A 21301-nucleotide genomic window follows, 5' to 3' on the forward strand; every position below is an offset into this window, starting at 1 on the left:
CAACATTTACACTTAAAGGAATTGTTCATCCAAAAATATAAATTCTGTAATTATTTACTCACCTTAATTACAAACCCACATGCTGTGATTTTTCTCAGTGAAACACAAAAGGAGCATGTTTGAAGGGTCGTCACACTGTTCTCTGCCATGTAACGCAGGTTCATAGTGACCACGGCAAAAAAAGAAACAAAAAAGTAGTCCATGCAACTTGTGCCCTATATTCCAAGTCTTCTGAAGCCAAATAACAGCTTTGTGTGAGGAACAGAGTCAAATTTAAGTCGTTATTGGCTGAAAATCTTCCCCTCTATTGCAGCTCTTAAATGTCATTCTCTCTGATGTCATGCGTTTGGGTATGACATGCGAAGACCAATGACATTTACAATCCGTGACACCGTACCTGGTGAGACAAGTCTAAAAGCATTTAAGATTTCAGCAGAGGGGAAAATTAGCAGTGAATAACAACTTAAATATCATCTGTTCCTCAAACAAAGCTTTAGTTTGCCTTCAGAATGCCTGGAATGTGGAGCACTTTATGGTTATTTTATAGTGTTTTATTCTCTATTTTGGTGCTAGACAGCTGTGGTCACAATGTTGGGGAGGGGGGCTACAATTCTTTATTAATTGTCCTTTTTGTGTTACACTGAATAAACAACAGCATACAGGTTTAATACTACAATAAATGTGAATCCATTTCATTTTTGGGTGAATTATATAGGAACTCCCTCAATCATCACCCAGTTATCATTCTGACATTTCTAATAGCTGTCCAAGAATGTTCTGTAAAATCTCAATAGTTCTTTTTCTGCTGGCTAATGCAATTCGTGGTCACCCCCTCTGGTGGACACTGCTAATTAACATTCCTGTTTGGGATAGTAGGTTGAGGTTGCGAGGCCAACAGGGACGCATGCCTTGCCTGGTGAAATCTCTCCCCCACACACTGCTATAATCACCAGATCCTCTAGATCAGATGAGGGGAGGCCACTGACCCCTCTGTACTGAAAGGGCATGACACAAATTATTGGTGGACATCCTGGGTCTCAAAGGGTTAAGCATTCTTGTCATACACTGTTTTGAGACATCGTCAAAATGACAGAGAAGAATTGTGCTTGAAATCATTAAGTTCTTGGTACTAGCAATGATCTCCATGCACTGAATGCAAGCACCACTCTAAATACTGTTCAAAATATTAAACCTTAGACAGATAGATAGACAGACAGACGCGCGCTCATTCATCCCGTCTACTCGTGCTGCTTCCTCCAATGAGAGTATAAACACCCCCTCCCACATCCCGATATTCTTCTGAATCTGATGCTGTATGTCGGACAGATACTGTACCTCTCACTGAACCGGTCTGGACGCAATTAACCACCTTGACTGTTTAACTGTCCTGCAGCCTGACTGAAAAGCATTTGGATACTAATGAACTTTTTTCAATTGGACGAGGATGTCTCGTTTTCTCATTCAGAGTCACTTTATTGGTCCTAACGTGGAAAGTTATGTGTAAAGTAACATCCTAGTGAAAGGGACGGAGAGTAATTTACCTGAAGAACTTTTTCATATGCCTTTCAATTATTTTTAATTAGTCCACAATTTCACAAACTTTCTCACCCGTGTAAGTCATGCGCGACTTTGATGGCGTTGGATGCACGTCAGCGGCGCGCGGGGAGAGTTCAGCTCGGATAGTCTCGAGACAGCGCGCGCGAAACGAATTTCTGTCACACCGTGATGCGAGCGCCACCAGTCAGAGGATTTATCTTCCTTTTATATTACTGCTGCTCATGTTTACTCCCAGTGTGGACTCGTCTTGGTGGTAAGTGTTTATATGAAGTGGGCACGATTTACAGCAACTCATTCAGTTTGAGTGGGTCAAATAAATCGTCCGATTTTCACAGATACATAAATTGTGAAAATGGGACCGTTTCACCATGCCTTATAAGATAAAGAGTATTATGATATTTAAATGATTCAGTAGTCTATAGATAAATCAATATTTGTCAAAAATCATCAAAGAATGCTAACAGGATTATAACTTGGAACTGAAAGGTCTCAAACAAGAATTAAATAAAATACTACACTAGTAGTATTTAGCCTGATTAGCCTGATCATACAAAAGTACCAATTTCAAAAGTACCAATTTCTTCCATAAGAGTATATATATATATACTCTTATGGAAGAAATTGGTACTTTTATTCACCAAAATGGCATTCAACTGATCACAATGGACATTAATAATGTGAAAAATTACTATTACAATTTGAAAAAAAAAATTCAGAACTTCTTCAACTTCAAAGAGTTCTCATCAAAAAATCCTTCACATGCAGCAATGACAGCTTTGCAGATTCTGGTTCATTCTAGCTGTCAGTTTGTCCAGATACTCATTTCACCACACACTTCCTGTAGCACTTGCCATAGATGCGGCTGTCTTGTCGGGCACTTCTCACGCACATTACAGTCTAGCTGATCCCACAAATGCTCAATGGGGTTAAGATCCATAACACTCTTTTCCAATTATCAGTTGTCCAATGTCTGTGTTTCTTTACCCACTCAAACGTTTTCTTTTTGTTTTTCTGTTTTAAAAGTGGCTTTTCCTTTGCAATTCTTCCCATAAGGCTGCACCCCTGAGTCTTCTCTTTACTGTACATGAAACTGGTGTTGAGCAGGTAGAATTCAATGAAGCTGTCAGCGGAGGACATGTGAGGCTATCTATTTCTCAAACTAGAGTCTCTGATGTACTTATCCTCTTGTTTAGTTGTTCATCTTCCACATCTCTTTCTGTCCTTGTTAGGGCCAGTGTCCTTTGTCTTTGAAGACTGTAGTGGACACCTTTGTATGAAATCTTCCTCAAAACAATGATTGACTGGTGAGGTTCTGGAGAAATCTGTTTCTTTTTGCCATTGTTTGACCTAATATTGACCTTAAGACATGCCAGTCTATTGTATAATATGGCAACTCAAAAACAAACACAAAGACAATGTTAAGCTTAATTGAATGGACCAAATAGCTTTCAGCTGTGTTTTATATAATGGCAAGTGATTTTCTAGTATCAAATTAGCAATTTAACATGATTACTCTAGGATAAGGTGTTGGAGTGATGGCTGCTGGAAATGAGGCCTGTCTAGATTTGATAAAAAATGACTTTTTTTAAATAGTGATGGTGCTGTTTTTTACATCAGTAATGTCCTGATTATACTTTGTGATCAGTTGAATGCCACTTTGGTGAATTAAAGTACCAATTTCCTTCCGAAACAGCAAAATCTGTACATTATTCAACAATGTTGGCCACCAATGTGAATGTGTGTGTGTATATATAATTATTAAATTACTTTAAAACATGTCATGTGGTGTTAGTGTTTTAAACTAGATAAAAACTACTTCTAACAACTCACGTAGCCGGTCCTGCTCGCCCTGCTTCGAATGGGACTTGAACTGACGTCTCCGGCGTGGGAGGCGGGTGCTCTAACAAGGAGGCTAAAGGCTACAGCCTCTAGCATCAGTCATTAGTGCACCTCTTGAGGTCAGGAGAGTGAGGTTTACACACTGCACAGCTATCTACCAGCTGGCTCCCGTTACACTCACCCCCCTAAACCTCACTACTATCCGGGTCACGGCAGGAGGAGACGGGCCGCCTGGAAGCGGAGGAATGGCCGCCGACCGCGAGGGGAGGAGGGGCTCCCAACAAACCGCCTGGAGCGGTTACCGCTGTCAGGGCGAGGGGGACTCCTACCATCCACCAAAAACACAGCGGGGCATTCCATCCACCAGTGGCCGGAGGACTACCTCTGATCCACCCGGGGAGGTACGGCTGTCGTCCACTAGACGTTAAATCTAGTGGACGACAGACGTTCCCTCTCTTTTAAATTTTACAGTTTTTTTGTTGGGGCTACTGCACTGTTACAAGGAGTACCCCCTATTTTTCATTATTGTTTCCCTCCCCCTGTCCGCTCCCAGATTCAGGAAGGCGGGGATGACCTGCCAGCAGATGGGGCATAATGCACGCCCTCCCCCAGGAAATGGGGGGAGGGGGTGTACGTCATGCCGGGGGCTCCCCAGCCTGAGAGAACGAGGGAGGAATGTGACAGTTCGGAGGGCGGTGCCGAGTCGTGATTAAACTCAACCGGCCCCTTATCAGGCTAATCACCGACTGCGGACGGTGGTGCAGGAGAGAGAGAGAGCATTTACGGGCAGCTGCCCCATGTGTGTTTGTGTGTGTCTTTTTATTTAATTAAATGTTGTTTATATTGTCAAGCCGGTTCTCGACTCCTCCTTCCCATTAATCCCTTTATATATGGCTTCAGAAGACTTGGAATTTGTCACTCGAATCATAGAGTATTAGACCACTTTTATGATACGTTCAGGGTTTTGGATCCTTTTTAAAGTTTTGAATCATCAGTCAACATGGGGACTAATTGCATGGACTATTATCCTTTTGCGTTCTCCTAAATCTATTGTGTTCTAAGGATCAACAGGGCAACTGTGTGAAGCTACCAATATAGTGGACACTTCCTGGATGTTAGTAAGAGGAACTGGACTGCGTATTTGCATAATTGTGTGAGTTAGAGAGAGAGAGAGAGAGAGTAATAAATATACAACTGACGAACTGATTATTTCAGCCAGAATAATGGAGTTTGTCAAGGCTGTAGCTTATGTCTAACTTTATTTAATATTTATATCAATGAATTGGCCACAATACCTTAAAATTCATGTAACGGTGGACTCACACTAGAGGACAGAGAAATGTAATGTCTTCTATATGCAGACGACCTGCTGCTGCTCTCACCTACTGAGGAGGGATTACGTGAAAGCCCCTAAAATTCTACAATTATAGAAAATTACTGCAGTAATTGGGCATTACCAATCAACATGGACAAGACAAAAGTGATAATTTTTTTAAATAAAAATTGTCTTCAAGACAAACATTTTTTTTTTACACTTGGGCGATAATTTAGGTCTGACTGTCTCGGCTTCTGGACAATTTGACTTGGCAATAAAAGACCTAACAGACAAGGCTCGTATAGTATAAAAAAATTATTTAAATTTAACCACCCTTTTAAACTTTGTCTGAAATTATTTGACAGCGTCATCGAGCCCATACTTAGGAATAGCAGTGAAATCTGGGGACCCAAATATAAACTGAATTATGAATCATGTGACAAAAGTCCAGTTGAAATTTTCCACCTCAAATTCTGTAAAAATTTCCTGAGAGTTCACAGAAATGCTTCTAACCTGGGCTGTCGGGCAGAACTGGGCAGATTCCCTCTCTTGACTGACATTAAAAGAGAGCCAGTAAGATTTGGTTCCACATTTGGTTCCAAATTCAAAACACAACCCTAGAAGAATACATTCATCCTTGGCACAGCAAACTCAAATAATTTAACAAATTAATTTATTTCCCCCAAATTAAGACAGAATATAAATTGGCATCATATCTGACCAAAATTAAAGACTACCGTCAGAGGAATCTCCTTAGGAAGTATCGTGTGAGTGAGCACAGTCTGGCTGTGGAGACGGGTCATCACAGACAGAGCTGGAGACCCAGAGAGAACACTGGGTCTGGGTCACACTGCACTCAAGGAGTCACAGAGGATGAACTTCACTTCAATTTACCTCAGTAAATTGTGCAGTAAATATGAGAGCATTAGAAACACACACTTTACACTCACAGAACAAATACTGCCTGAATTCAGAAGAATGAGTAATATAGAGAAACTCTCATATGTCCTAGGAGAGAAGGCTGAATGTATAGATTTATCAGGAGAGTATGTGTTCTCCTGTCATGATCTGAGGGAGAGAGGGTGACCCCTCACTAAATACTGAAAGTATCAATTTAATTCACTTTTACTCGTTGTTCTCTGTAGTTATTTTTCTTTACATTTTGTGCACTTACCTGTATGATTATTGTTATTTTATTATTTGACTTTTTTATGTATGTAATACATTTGGTCATATAATATGTTTTTTGCGACTGACTAAATAAAGAGAAGGCTATGTGAGCACAGCATAAATCTTACTGAATGTATTTGTTTGGTAGGCTATAACAGAAAGGGTTGGATAGACCAGTGTAAAGCAATTCAATGGAAAGGAGGAGGCGAGAACCGGCTTGACAATATAAATAATAGTTTAATGAAGAAATAAACCAAAAGACACAAACACACACATGGGATGGACAGCTGCCCATAAACATTCACTCTCTGTCGCACCACTCAGAGGCTTGATTAGCCTGATAAGGGACCGGGTGTGTAGAATCACGACCCGGTCCCACCCTCCGCCCAGTCACAACCAGTTATTATATTAGACTGTTGAATGAGAAAATGACAATCAACTGTACCTGCATCATACAGTAAATGAAAACTCAGTACCAGAAATGTAAAATTGTGCGAATCTGTGATCTATGGGACATGCTGGGGTATATACTAATTACAGAACAGGAAATAGCCCTTTAGTGATAGAATGATATACCGGCCAGGCCAATGAATCTGATAAAATATCTGGCCATTTTGATGCCATGGTATTGTCCAATAACTTATTTTAATAAGTCATAGTTCTCCCTCGTGTTTACCAGCTACTGAGGCCCTAAAGGGAGGGATTTGTTTTTGCTTTTCCTCTCAATAGATTTGTGCTCTCTCTCAATAAGTTTTGCATTCCAAATCCCTAGCAATTATTTTAGGTTCCATTGCAATATCTTTATGAAAATGAACCACTGTTATACTACAGTAACATATTTAACCATGATATTTGTAATAAAACCAAAGTAATACAGGAAAACTAAAACTATGGTAAAAAAAAAAAATCAAATTATTCTGCCAAAAAAAAAAAAACATGGTTACTACAGTTTTACTACATTAACACCATGGTAAACTTGGGGTAAATGTACCAAAAGACTTGTTTATTACAGTCATTGTTACTGCAGTTTTAATATATTGAGACCGTGGTTAATTAACATAAGGGCTTGTTTTTTGATAGGAACTTTGGTTTTAAAAATCATCCACCTATGGTGTAGCCTTTTTATTTATTTATTTTATTTTTGCATTATGATTGATTTCTGTTACCATAGCTGTGGCTTTCCTGTATTATTACTATGGACCAATGTATTCTCAAATATCTCAAATTGTAAATATCATGGTTAAAATATGATTACTGTAGTAAAACTTTGGTCAATTTTGTCATTACTGTGGTTTTACTACAAATACCATAGTTGAGCTATGATTACTAGAAATACCCAAAATAATTGTGAGGGAACACAAAACTTACTGCGAAGGAACATAAATTGTTGTGAGGAAATGCAAAACTATTTCTGAAAATAAATTCCCTTCCTGTCCTCTAAAGGGCGCCATAAACAGCAGTCCTGTGAATAAATAACAAGCAATTTCTGTTTAAAAAATGTTCAGACTTCTTAAAGCACAAGCAGATATACAAGGGTAGAATATAGAGACCTCTTTGCAGGTTCAGAGTCTTCAGACTCAGACCTTAAAACAGAACAGTAAATTCACAATCCTTGATAACACAATTTTGCCCTTGAGCAAAGCACATTTAACACAGCTGTGCCATCTTTGATTTTTAATAGGAATGACCATGAGGCTGTAAGGGAAGCCTAAAGTATTCAATCAAATGTGAATGCATCCGTGATGCAATTGTTGTCATCAGCAGAGTGTTTGAATGCACACAGCCCAATTTTTCTAACCATGTGTCTTTGAACTTGCAGAATGCACATGCGGCTAGAATTATGTGCACTAATTTTTGGGTCCAAAGGTTAGCAACACTCACATTTGAGCCGTTGATGTCACGAAGAAACGGTGTCATGGTCAATTGAGTACGCCTGGTAAATTGAGTTCACATATGACATCACAACGATTCCATTGGCTCAAAGAGCTAGTAATGGGTGCTCTATTGAGTGCCTGATTAAAAATCTTTGAAATAAACTTTATAGTATAAGCAGGTTTAACTATGTAAATACGACATTTAATGTCTTTTAAATCATATGTTACACATAGTAATATATAACTTAAGTTATGGATTGTGAAATTAAAGATGTGTCATTAGCCTAGTTGTTGTCGTTAGCCTAGACTTCAATGACATGTTATCACCACAATAACATGATACGTTTTTGCTCAGTCAGACAAATGGTTACTCAATTTACCGGGCAGACTAAATTGATCATCAGTCAGTTGTGTAACTGGAATCTGAAGGAATATAAAGACATTTTTATGGGGCTAAACTCTTGAAGAGAAATTGTCCAGCATTTCATAGCAGACCGCCTGTGTATGCACGCACCATCAAATAGTGTATATTTTGACAGGCTCGCTTTCAGCACTAAGCAGACGCTGATCGTTCGCGTCAAAATCGATGTATACTTTGGGCTTTACAGTCTCTTCAATGGTCTGTACTGCAGTTTAAAGTGTTCCGGATCATTCCACGGACAATGTATTGCAAAAGATCTTTCTAAGAACCTTCAGTAGACAAAAAACTCCAGACAATTTGAGTTGTGGAAAATCAGATGTGCTCAAGGAGCTTTTACAACTTTATACCGTGTGTGCTACTGAAGAGACTGTACCTCTATTCCTCACAGCCTTGTTGTCATTCTCATTAAAAATCAAGGTTGGCGCTACCATGAATAAGATCTTTTTGGATAATATATGCAGTTGCATGTAGAACCTACTGTTGCACCTTAAAGGCCCTAGCACACTTACAGAGAAGTTCTTCTTTCTGAGGTTAAAAGAAGCTTGAAACAGCAGAGCAAATACATACTGTTTGCGAACATTCAGACATCGTACACGCTGCTGGTGTAGGGGTTTAGGGGTACATTTAAATGAGGATGCTCAAGACTACATGTAAATCATAAACACATTAAAATGTGCTATCAATGACTTCATACCTCATTATATGAGTAGAATTCACACAAGATCTGTAAAAGAAGTTGCTTTAGCTACTCGATGATGATTTCTAGTTATAGATATGCAGTAGATAATAATGTGCTTTGTCTTGTTTACACTCTGAATTCATGATCATGATCATATCTCACTATAGGCAGATTTGTAAATGGCTTTCAGCTGCAGATGGCACATGAGTGAAGCAGCATATAAAACAACAGAGTGAACGGGCACTTAAAGACTGAGTTCACCAAAAATAAAAAATTCTCTCATCATTTACTCCATCCCAGATGTGTATGAATTTCTTTCTATAACTATGATCGTCTGTGCTTTTTGGAGCTTTACAGTGCTGATCCCCATGGTACAGAGCATAACCCAACGGTGCATGTTATTGATTCCTATTTTGGTTCCTAATGTGGGCTGGTTTCGATATTTAAGCATTTAATTTTTAGCCATTAAGTTACAAGACAAGGAATTGAATCCCAAGACACTACTTTCATAGCGATGTAGCCTTTCATAGCCTTTAATATTTCACTGGATTTTTAGGTAGCTAAACATGTTCTTCATTGTTTATTCATGCAGGTATATTGGTGCATTAGGTGCACGGGTCATATGTGACAACATTCCAGGACTCGTAAACAAACAGCGGCAGCTCTGCCAAAGACACCCCGACCTGATGCAGTCCATCGGAGAGGGAGCAAAGGAGTGGATCCAGGAATGCCAGCACCAGTTCCGACACCATCGCTGGAACTGCAGCACACTGGAGCGAGACCACACTGTGTTCGGCCGCCTCATGCTGCGCAGTCAGTGTTTGCTTTACACTCTATCCCTAATGATGTCTGAGATCATAATAAAACATGATTATTACAAGTAGGCCTACAGGAACTATGCAAGCCTGTAGCATGTGACAAGCTAGTTCTGACGTGATCTGTTTTCAAGAACATGTCTAGATCATATTTCACCCCAAAATGAAGAGAAAAAAATAAGACTTATTTTTCTAATATAAAATGAAGACTGTTTGTGACAATTCAGATTTTATTGCTGTAATATAAAAAATAATAATGACAAAAATAATATATCATAATTTTTTGTCACATTACAGCAAATTAATGAGATTGTTTTTCTTTCCTTATAATAGTTAGATTTGGGGGCAAATGTTGTTAATTAAAATGAAAATAATGTCACAATAAAATAAATGTAATCGTCCTAATACAGGCTTCATTTATTTCTGAAAAATAGAACTTCTTATTTCTATCATTTTTAAACTGTGATGTATTTTTACATATTGGTAGTGTTTGTTGTACTGCCTAATTTAAGCGAATAAAAAAATACTGTATTACATTAATGAGAATCAAATCAGACAATCTCACCTTTAAATGTAAATTAAACAGTAACCATTAAATAGTAAATGTAAAATGTACGGACGCATTATGGTAATGCAAATAAGGGCAGAAAATGTGCTTAATTGTCATGAAAATAATGTTACAGTGCAAATCTTAATGGTCCTATAATATGCTTCATTTATTTTAAGCAAAAATTACATTTTTTATCTTATTATTTTGAGGTGAAATGTGAGTAGGACACATGTTTTCATATGATTACCTTAAGAATATTTACTCATATTGTTATGCATTAGCCTAGTCAATTAAATGTAGGTACTGGCATAGAGTTGGTGTTACATACGTTAAGGCCAGAAACATACTTTACGCAAATAAGCATATGCAGATGTGAACACTTGGACAACACATTGCCAACAACTGGTCAGACTGAACCAGTCTACAGGTTGCAGCAAACATATAACAAGTGTTCTTGCATTACTGTGGAAGTAACAAACCTCAGCACTCAGTGGGGCAATAGAGTTACCTTCAAAACTCTGTGACTGCTATAAATATAATGACTTTACCTACTTGTTTGGCATACTCTTTAAACTGTTGCTCCTACATGACAGCATTTGACTTGACACAGAAAACATACAATAGAAGCGAACAGTTCACACTACAGCGTCCCTTGTGGCAACGTGAGTATGCAAACTTAAGTTGTGTTATGAGTTGCGCCCAGACAAGTTTTGGAACGCAACAACTCACAAAATCGAGCTTCCGTAACAAGAATCGTATGTGTTCACGTACTTGCATAGAGTATATTTCAGCCTTAACAGCTTTAAATGCTACAATAACCAAATTTGTGTAAAACTTCATTTGTAATAAAGTTAAGGCTTGTTTTTTAACATGTCTGTTGGTTAGTGATGGTAAAAACAGCTTTAAAGGTCTGAACTTCCCAAGAATAGGCAAAAGTCTGACAGAGAGTGGATATTCTCCAACTACAAGTGGCTAGTCAGAGGGGGTTCTCAACAGGCTGATGTATAAACAGTAATAGATGTAACTATTTGTGCAGATGACTCTGGGCTGGCAGACAGACAAAGCTGCTCTTTTTGACATCACCCTCTGTTCTGGCTCAGTGCGCTTGCTGGAGGAGGAAAATGAGGGAAATAGGGGTCATTTTTTGCAACAAAAAAAAGAAAAAAAACACCTCAAGGCAATGAGTGCAATCAAGCAAAGAAACTAAAGGTGAAGGAGTGTCAGGTTGAATCAGCTGAATGTTGGAACACTCTAGGGTGTCCTCCTGCACTTAGGCAAGCCAAGGGGCTTAAATCTGGGGATAATGTTAGAAAGTTGATATAACAAAATCAGAGTGGATTTAGCACCATAGTAAGAGTGTTACATCTCATAAGCTTGCTTTGGCTCTATTAAACTACTTAAAGGTGAAGTGTGTCATTTTTGTGTGCATAGATACTATATATTAATGTGCAGAGATAACTATACATATTCGTTGGTTTACAAACACATAAAGTCAAAATGAAATCACATTCATAGCCCATTTAATTTCCATGATCTGGTGAATTTCAGAGTGAAACCGGATATTTAAAAAATGTTAAATTGTATCCATCAGGAATTGATTGTAGTAATGGGACAGTAAAACCAAAATAAACATATCTATTCCTCATCTAGGGAAAATTTGATAAATTGTACACATTATTTTAAACAATGACAGCTCATATATTATTATATATGCAATTTCATGACATATTATTAATTGATAAAATTATATATATATATATTTTTTTTAAAAAAGTTAAAATGTGATTAAAAAAAAATCATTAATATACTATTTCACATACTATATATGACCTGCACCTGATCAGCCTGAATGCAGCAAACTATATTTGAAGCTTTTATTTTAGAGAAAGTTATATAAGAAACAAGAGGGAAACCGTTCAAAGGGGGAGTAGGCAGGGTAGTGTGGGGTCCAGAGTGATTCTACCTGCACGTTTCCACACTCTGGAGACATACAGGTCTTGGAGTGTTGGCAGGGGGACACCAATAATCCTCTCAGCAGTCCTGACTGTCTGTTGTAGTTTCCTTCTGTCTGATTTGGTGGCTGAACCAAACCAGACAGTTACAGATGTATGCAGGACAGACTCAATGACGGCAGCAGCTGCTCAGCAGCTCCTGTGGCAGGAGGAACATCCTCAGCTGGCGAAGGAAGTACAACCTCTGCTGAGCCTTCTTCACAATGGAGTCTATGTGGGTGTCCCACTTCAGGTCCTGAGAGATGGTAAAGCCCAGGAACCTGAATGACTCCATTGCTGCCACATTGGGGGTGCACAGGGATTTCTCCTGAAGTCCACTATCATCTCCACTGTTTTGAGTGTGTTCAGCTCAAGGTTGTTGTGACTAGTTGTGCAACCTTCCATCTGTATGTAGACTCGTCACCATCGCGGATGAGGCAGATGACCGTGGTGTCGTCTGCACACTTCAGGAGCTTGACAGAGGGGTCATTGCAGTGGAGACATTCGTGTACAGGGAGAAGAGCAGTGGAGAAAAAATGCATCCCTGAGGAGCACATGTGCTAATAGTGAGGGTCCTGATGTGAGTTTCTCCAGTCTCATTAGCTGCTGTCTATCCATGCACAACTCGCCAAGCGTCCCACGAGAACGAGAACAACGTTATAGTGACCACGAGGAGGTTACCCCATGTGACTACCCTCCCTAGCAACTGGGCCATTTTGGTTGCTTAGGAGACCTGGCTGGGGTCACTTAGCATGCCCTGGTTTCAAATTTGCAACTCCAGGGGTGGTAGTCAGCATCTTTACTTGCTGAACTACCCAGGCACATGGGTTTTGTTTTTTGGGGGGGATTTAAGTGTTGTTTTATCAAATGATTGTTTTATTGAGATTAATTTGAATTGAGAACTTCATATCATACAACAAACCGAATTGTGAGATACCCATATCGTCCCATATGAAAGGTGGCCATTTTTTTATCAGAATGGAGCCATTCCTGAATGCAATCTTGGTAAAACAATGACTAAATAGCTTTATTTGTAAATTTGGCTATTGGTTACATCATCCAAGATCCTGCACAATCTAGGTGGTCAATGGAAAAGTCGTATCAGGAGTTGAGAAAATTATATATATATATTTTTTTTGCTGAACTATGGCAGATAGGTGGGCAGAGCGAAGAGTTTTTTGGAAAACCTGTTTGAAAATAAAACATTTTGCAATTACTTTTGGTGCCAAAATTAGACACTTCTCCTTTAAAATGTGAAAATAATTTAAGCACTAAAATACACTTTATTTTTCTTGCAATGCATTGTCAACCTGCTAATATTAGTAATAATTTTCTCTTCTCTGTCAGGTAGCCGTGAAGCAGCATTCGTTTATGCAATCTCCTCTGCGGGCGTAGTTTATGCCATTACCAGAGCGTGCAGTCAAGGTGAGCTTAAGATCTGTAGCTGTGACTCCCACAGGAAAGGCAGAGCAAGTGATGAAGAAGGTGACTTTGATTGGGGCGGCTGTAGTGACAACATTAACTATGGTATCAAGTTTACCAAAGCCTTTGTTGATGCCAGAGAGAGGACAGTCAAAGATGCCCGAGCACTGATGAACCTGCACAACAATCGCTGTGGCAGAATGGTGAGTGTGTGCCATAAAGTTGACATGTGAAAGATAACATGTAACCTTAAAGGGATAGTTCACTAAAAAATGCACACTAAACTGACAGTGAAATCGTAAACAGTCGGTTGACTTTATAGTAGCTAAAATCAGTCTATGCTTACTCAATTTGCCAAATTGGTAAGTGTTTTTGGGTGTATGGGCACCTGTGAGCTCCATATTTTGAATGAACTGTGAACCAGTCCATAGACTGGAGCCAAAAGCAATTTGTGAAGCAACTTGTTTTCACCTGTATCTGCTGTAATACAGTGCAGAGGAATGCATATTTTATAAACTCTAACCCCAAGCCTAAACCTAACAATCAGTGGAGAAAAAAATATCACGTTAGAGGGGAAAACGCAACCTCCAAATCACAGTCATCACTGATTATGTGAACGCGATTACTTCCTGGTTTCAACATAGAATCTGGTGCCCCATGCTGCTGATGCAATACACTTCTGCTCACGCTGCAAGGGAAGGTTATGATGCTACAGCCGATGCAAAAATGTCTGATAGGAGATGCAGCTTGAGTCTGCATATGTGGCCGATCCCCACAGATGTCCGACATGCTTTCCCGGGCAGCCAACAGCGTGGGCTTGGATTGGAACCCTCCATCCTCCCCACAGCCATCACGGCTGGATGACTGGTTCCTGGTTCCCGCTCACAGCCTCGCCCCCCCCGGTTCCGTTTTTCCCGGAAGTGCATGACGAGCTGACGTCTTCGTGGAGAGCACCCCTCTCCACTCGTCACACCGCCACAGGCTCGTCCGCCCTCGCCACCCTCGACGGCGGAGCGCGCCACAGGTACGCGGCGATTCCCCAGGTGGATAGGGCGGTTGCGATCCATCTATGCCCCGGTACCCCTACCACCTGGCGAGGTCGCCCCGTACTCCCTTCCCGGACCTGTAGAGCAACCTCAACCCGGGCCCAGCTCTCAGCCCCAGCGTCGAGCAAACCGCGGGAAGCGCACGCCCCCTGTCTCACGGACCCCCTCTAGGACCCGGAAGGCTCCCAGGCACTCCTGACACAACACACCCAGAGTCCAAGAAGTTAGCTCCGGAGGTGGTAAGACCGCTCCGTCCCCCGGTGGAGGGCCGGGAGGAGAATCCTTTGTTTTTTCATTTGCCGCACCCTTAGCGGGGCTGCGGTACCAAATTCTCAATAACAGAGCTATTTCCTTTGTCTCTGTGGCATATGGCCCGCAAATGCCGTTCTCACGGCACTCTGCTTTCAGGCCTCAACAGTCCGGCTCCATGGACGCGGTGTCCCGCCTTCAGCCCCACGACTGTTCCCGGCCGGCCGGTTCAGAGCGAGTCCAGAGGACGCCAGCATCAGACCTCCTCCTCAGTCACGAACCCACCCCTGCGGGTCGCGTGAGCAAGATAAGTGCTTTGAGTTTATTCTCAGCACCAGAGCCTCGGGGCGCCACGTTGCATCCGGCGCCACGTTACCTGTTCCGCACCGCTGTGAAGCCCCGCCAGGTACGTCCAAAAAACCCGTCCCTTTGGTGCCCCTAGCACGGAGTTTAGAGGCGTGGCTTTCACTGCCCAACCCGTCACACTGGCTGCACCGGACCATTCGACTCGGTTACGCAATTCAGTTTGCCAGGTCTCCGCCCCCCTTCGTGGGCTTGGTGCCCCTAGCACGGAGTTTAGAGGCGTGGCTTTCACTGCCCAACACGTCACACTGGCTGCACCGGACCATTCGACTCGGTTACGCAATTCAGTTTGCCAGGTCTCTGCCCCCCTTCGTGGGCGTACATTTTTCCGCAGTACACGGCCAACATGCCCATTCCCTGCGTGAAGAAATCGCCTCCCTTCTATTAAAGGACGCGATAGAACCTGTCCCTCCAACCGAAACGAAGAAGGGTTTCTACAGCCCTTACTTTGTTGTACCCAAGAAAGGCGGCGGCTTACGACCGATCTTGGACCTGCGAGTTTTCAATCGGACCTTGTCCAAACTCCCGTTCAAAATGCTCACCCAGAAACAAATTCTATCTGGCGTCCGGCATCTAGATTGGTTCGCAGCAGTAGACCTGAAGGACGCGTACTTCCACGTCTCAATTTGCCCTCGACATCGACCCTTCCTACGGTTCGCGTTCGACGGTCAGGCGTATCAGTACAAAGTCCTCCCCTTCGGCCTGTCTCTGTCCCTCGGCGTCTTCCACGAAAGTTGCAGAGGCAGCTCTTGCCCGCTCCGGTAGCCGGCATACGCATACTCAATTACCTCGACGACTGGCTCATACTGGCTCACTCTCGAGAGTTACTATGCGCACACAGAGACCAGGTGCTCAGGCACCTCAGCCGTTTGGGGCTTCAGGTCAACTGGGAAAAGAGCAAGCTCTCCCGGTCCAGAGCATCTCTTTTCTCGGTCTGGAGTTAGACTCAGTCTCAATGACAGCACGTCTCTCCAACGGCGTGCTCAGTCAGTGCTGAAATGCCTCGCTTCCTTCAAGCCAGGCGCCGTGGTCCCGCTAAAGCGTTTCCAACAGCTCCTGGGGCATATGGCATCCTCCGCGGTGGCAGCGCCGCTGGGGTTGATGCATATGAGACGACTTCAGCACTGGCTCGGACTCGAGTCCGAGGCGAGCATGGCATGCACTAGCGTAAAAGTTACCTCTGCCTGCCGCCAGACCTTCAAACCCTGGACAGACCTTTGCTTTCTAAGGGCTGGAGTACCCTTGCAGCAGGTGTCCGGCGCGTTCTGGTCACGACCGGCGCCTCCAAATTGGGTTGGGCGCCGTGTGCAGCAGTCGCGCAGCCGCAGGCGGTGGAACCTAGGCCGCTGCGCTGACACATCAACTGCCTAGAGCTGCTGGCTGTTTTTCTGGCCCTGCAGAAGTTTCTTCCGTTAATTCGGCACAAACACGTCTTAGTCAGGACAGACAGCACCACAGTCGTAGCCTACATAAACCGCCAAGGCGAGTACGCTCCCTCCACATGTCACAGCTCAGCCCGTCGTCTCCTCCTATGGAGTCAGCAGCGACTGGAGTCACTGCTGCGCCACTCACATCCCGGCAACCTCAATGTGATGGCGGACGCGCTGTCAAGACAAAGCTTGCCCGGCGGAGAGTGGAGACTCCACCCCCAGTCGGTCCAGCTGATTTGGGACTGGTTCGGCAAGGCCCAGGTAGACCTGTTTGCCTCCCAAGAAACCTCCCACTGCCCGCTCTGGTATGCCTGGACAGAGGCTCCCCTCGGGGCAGATGCGCTGGCACACAGCTGGCCCACAGCTGGCCCACGGGGCTGCGCAAGTACGCATTTCCCCCAGTGAGCCTTCTTGCACAGGTGCTATGCAAGGTCAGGGAGGATGAGGAGCAAGTCACTCTGGTAGCCCCCTACTGGCCTACCTGGACTTGGTTTTCGGACCTCACACTCCTCACGACAGCCCCTCCCTGGCGAATTCCCCTGAGGAAGGACCTTCTTTCTCAGGGACGGGGCACGCTCTGGCACCCGCACCCAGACCTCTGGAACCTCCACGTCTGGCCCCTGGGCCGGGATCGCGGAAGATCTAGCCGGTCTACCATCTGCCGTCGTAGATATAATCAATCAAGCCAGAGCCCCCTCTACCAGGCATCTTTACGCCCTAAAGTGGCATCTGTTCGCGGACTGGTGTTCTTCCCGAGCTGAAGACCCGCAGAAGTGCGCAGTTAGGTCAATGCTCGTGTTTCTTCAGGAGAGGCTGGAGAGGAGGCTGTCCCCCTCCACCCTCAAGGTGTATGTCGCCCCTATCGCGGCCCACCACAACACGGTAGACGGAAAGTCTCTTGGTAAGCACGACTTAATTGTCAGGTTCCTAAATGGTGCCAGGAGGATAGCTCCCTCCCGGCCTAACCTGTTCCCCTCCTGGGATCTCTCGGTCGTCCTTACGGGACTCCAGAGACCCCCCTTCGAGCCTCTTGACTCAGTTGGACTCAGGGCCCTCTCTCTCAAGACCGCCCTGCTGATCGCGCTCGCTTCCATCAAGAGGGTCGGGGACCTGCATGCGTTCTCTGTTAGCGACGCTTGCCTGGAGTTCGGTCCGGTAGACACGTTCGTGATCCTAAGACCGCGACCGGGCTATGTGCCCAAGGTTCCTACCACACCCTTCAGGGATCAGGTAGTGAACCTGCAAGCGCTGCCGCGGGAGGAGGCAGATCCAGCCCTTTCACTGCTGTGTCCAGTACATGCCTTACGGATCTACCTGGACCGTACACAGAGCACTAGATGCTCTGAGCAGCTCTTCGTCTGCTTTGGGGGACAGCAGAAAGGGAATGCTGTCTCCAAGCAGAGACTCGCCCACTGGGTTGTCGACGCCATTTCCCTGGCTTATCACACCCAGGCCGTGCCCCCCTTTGCGGGTCCGAGCCCACTCCACCAGGAGTGTTAGCGTCCTCATGGGCACTGGCTAGGGGCACTGCCCTAGCAGACATTTGTAGAGCAGCGGGCTGGGCAACACCGAACACTTTCGCAAGATTCTACAATCTCGAGTTGAGTCAGTATCGTCCGTGTTCTCTCAGGTACCGAGCCCGTGAGAACTTCGGTGGCACGCCTACGATCTGACCGGGTGAATCAGCTTGCATCTAGCGCCCTTCCCCTAACCAGGGAAACAGTCGCCTTCATTCCCAGGAGATCTCAGGTTTGGGACACTGGTTGATTCCTCCCTAGCCCTCGTGGGTCACAGTTCAGCGGAGGAACTCGCCGACCCAAGCCACTGCGGGTACCGCAAGCTACCCTGCACTGGTATAGGTGCTCCACAGGTAAGGCCTCCTTCGGACTCCCCCTGTGTGTAACGCCATGGTTCTGTCCCCTCTGGCTCCCGACTCCCGTACTTCCCTTAGGCAGTCACGGCTGCCTCGGTTGCCGTGCTGTATGTTCCCCCCTCTATAGGCTGGATCCACCACCGCACCGACTTTTCCACATAGGCCCTAAGTCAGGCCTCTGATGGTTTTGCCACTTAAACTTGCCTCCCCTCTCGGGTAGGCGTGGCCTCCGCAGGGTCTTCTCCGCCCTGAATAAGGGCTAAGACCCCCTTTCCCTCAATGCGTGTAAGGGCCCCGGCCTAAGTTGCTCTATGCGAGAAACTTAGAGAGAAAAGAGGCCCGGCCAGGCTTGGCCCGTTCCCAGGTTGGCGGCCAGCACCTTGTTCCCCCCTCCAGGGTAACGATAAGGAATCCTGATGGCTTAAATGGGGCATTGGGGAAGGGTACGTGCAGCCTGATACAGTTGGTCGTCCTGCACGTAAGAATACCTGCTCGCTCCTGTATCAGCAGTTCACGTACACGGCTCAGCGCGTGGTGCTTTTATAAGTGGACCCCTAGTGTCGCTTCTCTGACACAGCGTGGAGAGAGCGACCGAAGGGGAACGTCTAGGTTACGTATGTAACCTCCGTTCCCTGATGGAGGGAACTTTTGTGTTAATAATAATCTACTTTTGTGTTCCACAGAGGAAAGAAAGTCATGCTGTACGGTTAAAAATCAAACCTTAAAACTAAAAGTCAGCAAACTAAATATAAAACAAGAACTTGTCTTTCAATCACGTTGTAGAGTGGTTCAAAGGTGATGGACTGACTTTTGTTTTTCTTAGGCAGTGAAACGTTTCATGAAGACTGAATGTAAGTGTCATGGAGTCAGTGGGTCATGTGCTCTCAGAACATGCTGGTTGGCAATGTCTGATTTCCGGCAGACAGGAGACTACTTGAGAAAAAAGTACAATACCGCTGTGGAGGTCACAATGAACCAGGATGGCACAGGCTTTATGGTTGCTGACCGTGATTACAAGAGAATGGCCAAAAATGATTTAGTGTACATTGAGAACTCTCCAGACTATTGCCTTATGGACCGATCAGCAGGTAAGCAAGATGGAAAGTGTGGGTGTGCTCTTCTATTATGCCTCCAAATTATTGTTGGTGTAACTGAAATTAGGTGAGTAGCTGGGTCATATACCATATTTCACCCCTAAGTCAAAAAGAAAGAAATAAGACATTTTCCATAAAGAAAATGAAGCCAATTTTTTTTTTTTTAAATATATGGAAACACTTTACAGTAAGGTTCTATTCGTTAATATTAGTTAATGCATTAGGTGTCATGAACAAACAATTAACAATATATTTTATACAGCATTTATTAATCTTTGTGAATGTTAGTTAATACAAATTTAAATTGTTCATTGTTAGTTCATGTTATCTAATGTTAACTAATGTAAACAAATGGAACCTTATTATAAAGTGTTATCAAATATATTTTTATTTCCTCTTATTTTGGGATGAAATATGACCATTGACATTAAGATATTCTGTTAATAACTGGTGCCCAAATGTATATAGTTCCACTAGTAACTATGATAATTTGATGAAAACTCTAGTTACAATGGTACCTTTCTGAAAGTGAAATTCAAACAAGATCCAGTGGGGCCATTTTACAGAAACTTTAACAGAACATGTGTATATAGCATATATGTATACTGTAAGTGAAATTTCCATGGTTACTAACAGATACGATAGGGTTCTAAAGTTAGTATGTTTCTTTAATATGGCACCAGATTATTATTTTTTTTTTAACTGTAATTTTGGTTTAGCAATTGAAAAACAGTGGCCTAAAAAAAAAAGCTAAATTCCTTCAAAGACCATACTTTTGCTCCATCTTTTTTTCAGGTTCTCTGGGTACAGCTGGAAGGGTGTGCAACAGGTCTTCCAGAGGCATGGATGGTTGTGAGGTCATGTGCTGTGGCCGTGGGTATGACACTACCCATGAAAAATGGGTGACCAAATGCGAGTGCAAGTTCAAATGGTGCTGTGCGGTCGAGTGCAGAGACTGTGAGGAAACTGTGGACGTCCACACCTGTAAACCACATAAGAAACACGACTGGCTTGATTTGACCTGACTGCCATGACCATGATCAAACACCAGATACTGGTGCTTTTCTGTTCTCAGGTACTTTAAGTGGGCCAATGCATTGTGGGATGTGTAGTTTATGACTATATCGTTCTGATCTTTTCTTGCAGAACCTTGAACTTTATTTACCTTCAGCGATGTAAGCACAGCGATGAAGCAATTCTCACAGGCCAGTCTGGAGCACTGGAGGTCGGTGGGAAATTATACAATGGGCATTGTTTGGTTGGATCATTTAGATCAGGACACCATCCTTTCAGTATTTTCAACAAGAACAACAACAACAAAAAACTGTTAATGAGTTGTTGTTGTTGTTGTTTTGTTTGTTTTTTTGCAATGTGATACAGGGGATCTCAATTGATTTAGCTTCAGTATCCAGATTTTACATTGGACATGAATTGGTGATCCAAAAGAGTACTGAAATGGTTCATCATTCAAAAGTAAACAAAAATCTCTTTAAAGCATTTAAATGTATTACTATTAATATAATACTTAACAAAAATATTATTAAATTAAAATAATATCAATCTTGACAGCCGGTAATTTACCACACTATACATATACAATGTTTATCCTCATA

General features: G+C 43.2%; 1 protein-coding gene across 1 annotated transcript; it reads left to right on the plus strand.

Moving 5' to 3' along the window:
* The first annotated feature begins 1729 nt into the window (after positions 1-1729).
* LOC127653967 (protein Wnt-2b-like) lies at positions 1730-20964 on the plus strand. The gene is made up of 6 exons (XM_052140853.1): positions 1730-1810; positions 9448-9668; positions 13559-13836; positions 19418-19682; positions 20484-20745; positions 20835-20964. Exons 1-5 carry the CDS (start codon positions 1779-1781, stop codon positions 20711-20713), a joined length of 1026 nt encoding a protein of 341 aa, XP_051996813.1. The 5' UTR covers positions 1730-1778; the 3' UTR covers positions 20714-20745; positions 20835-20964.
* The last annotated feature ends 337 nt before the right edge of the window (positions 20965-21301 follow it).

The sequence above is a fragment of the Xyrauchen texanus genome, chromosome 13 (assembly GCF_025860055.1).
Source record: "Xyrauchen texanus isolate HMW12.3.18 chromosome 13, RBS_HiC_50CHRs, whole genome shotgun sequence".
Lineage (NCBI taxonomy): Eukaryota > Metazoa > Chordata > Actinopteri > Cypriniformes > Catostomidae > Xyrauchen > Xyrauchen texanus.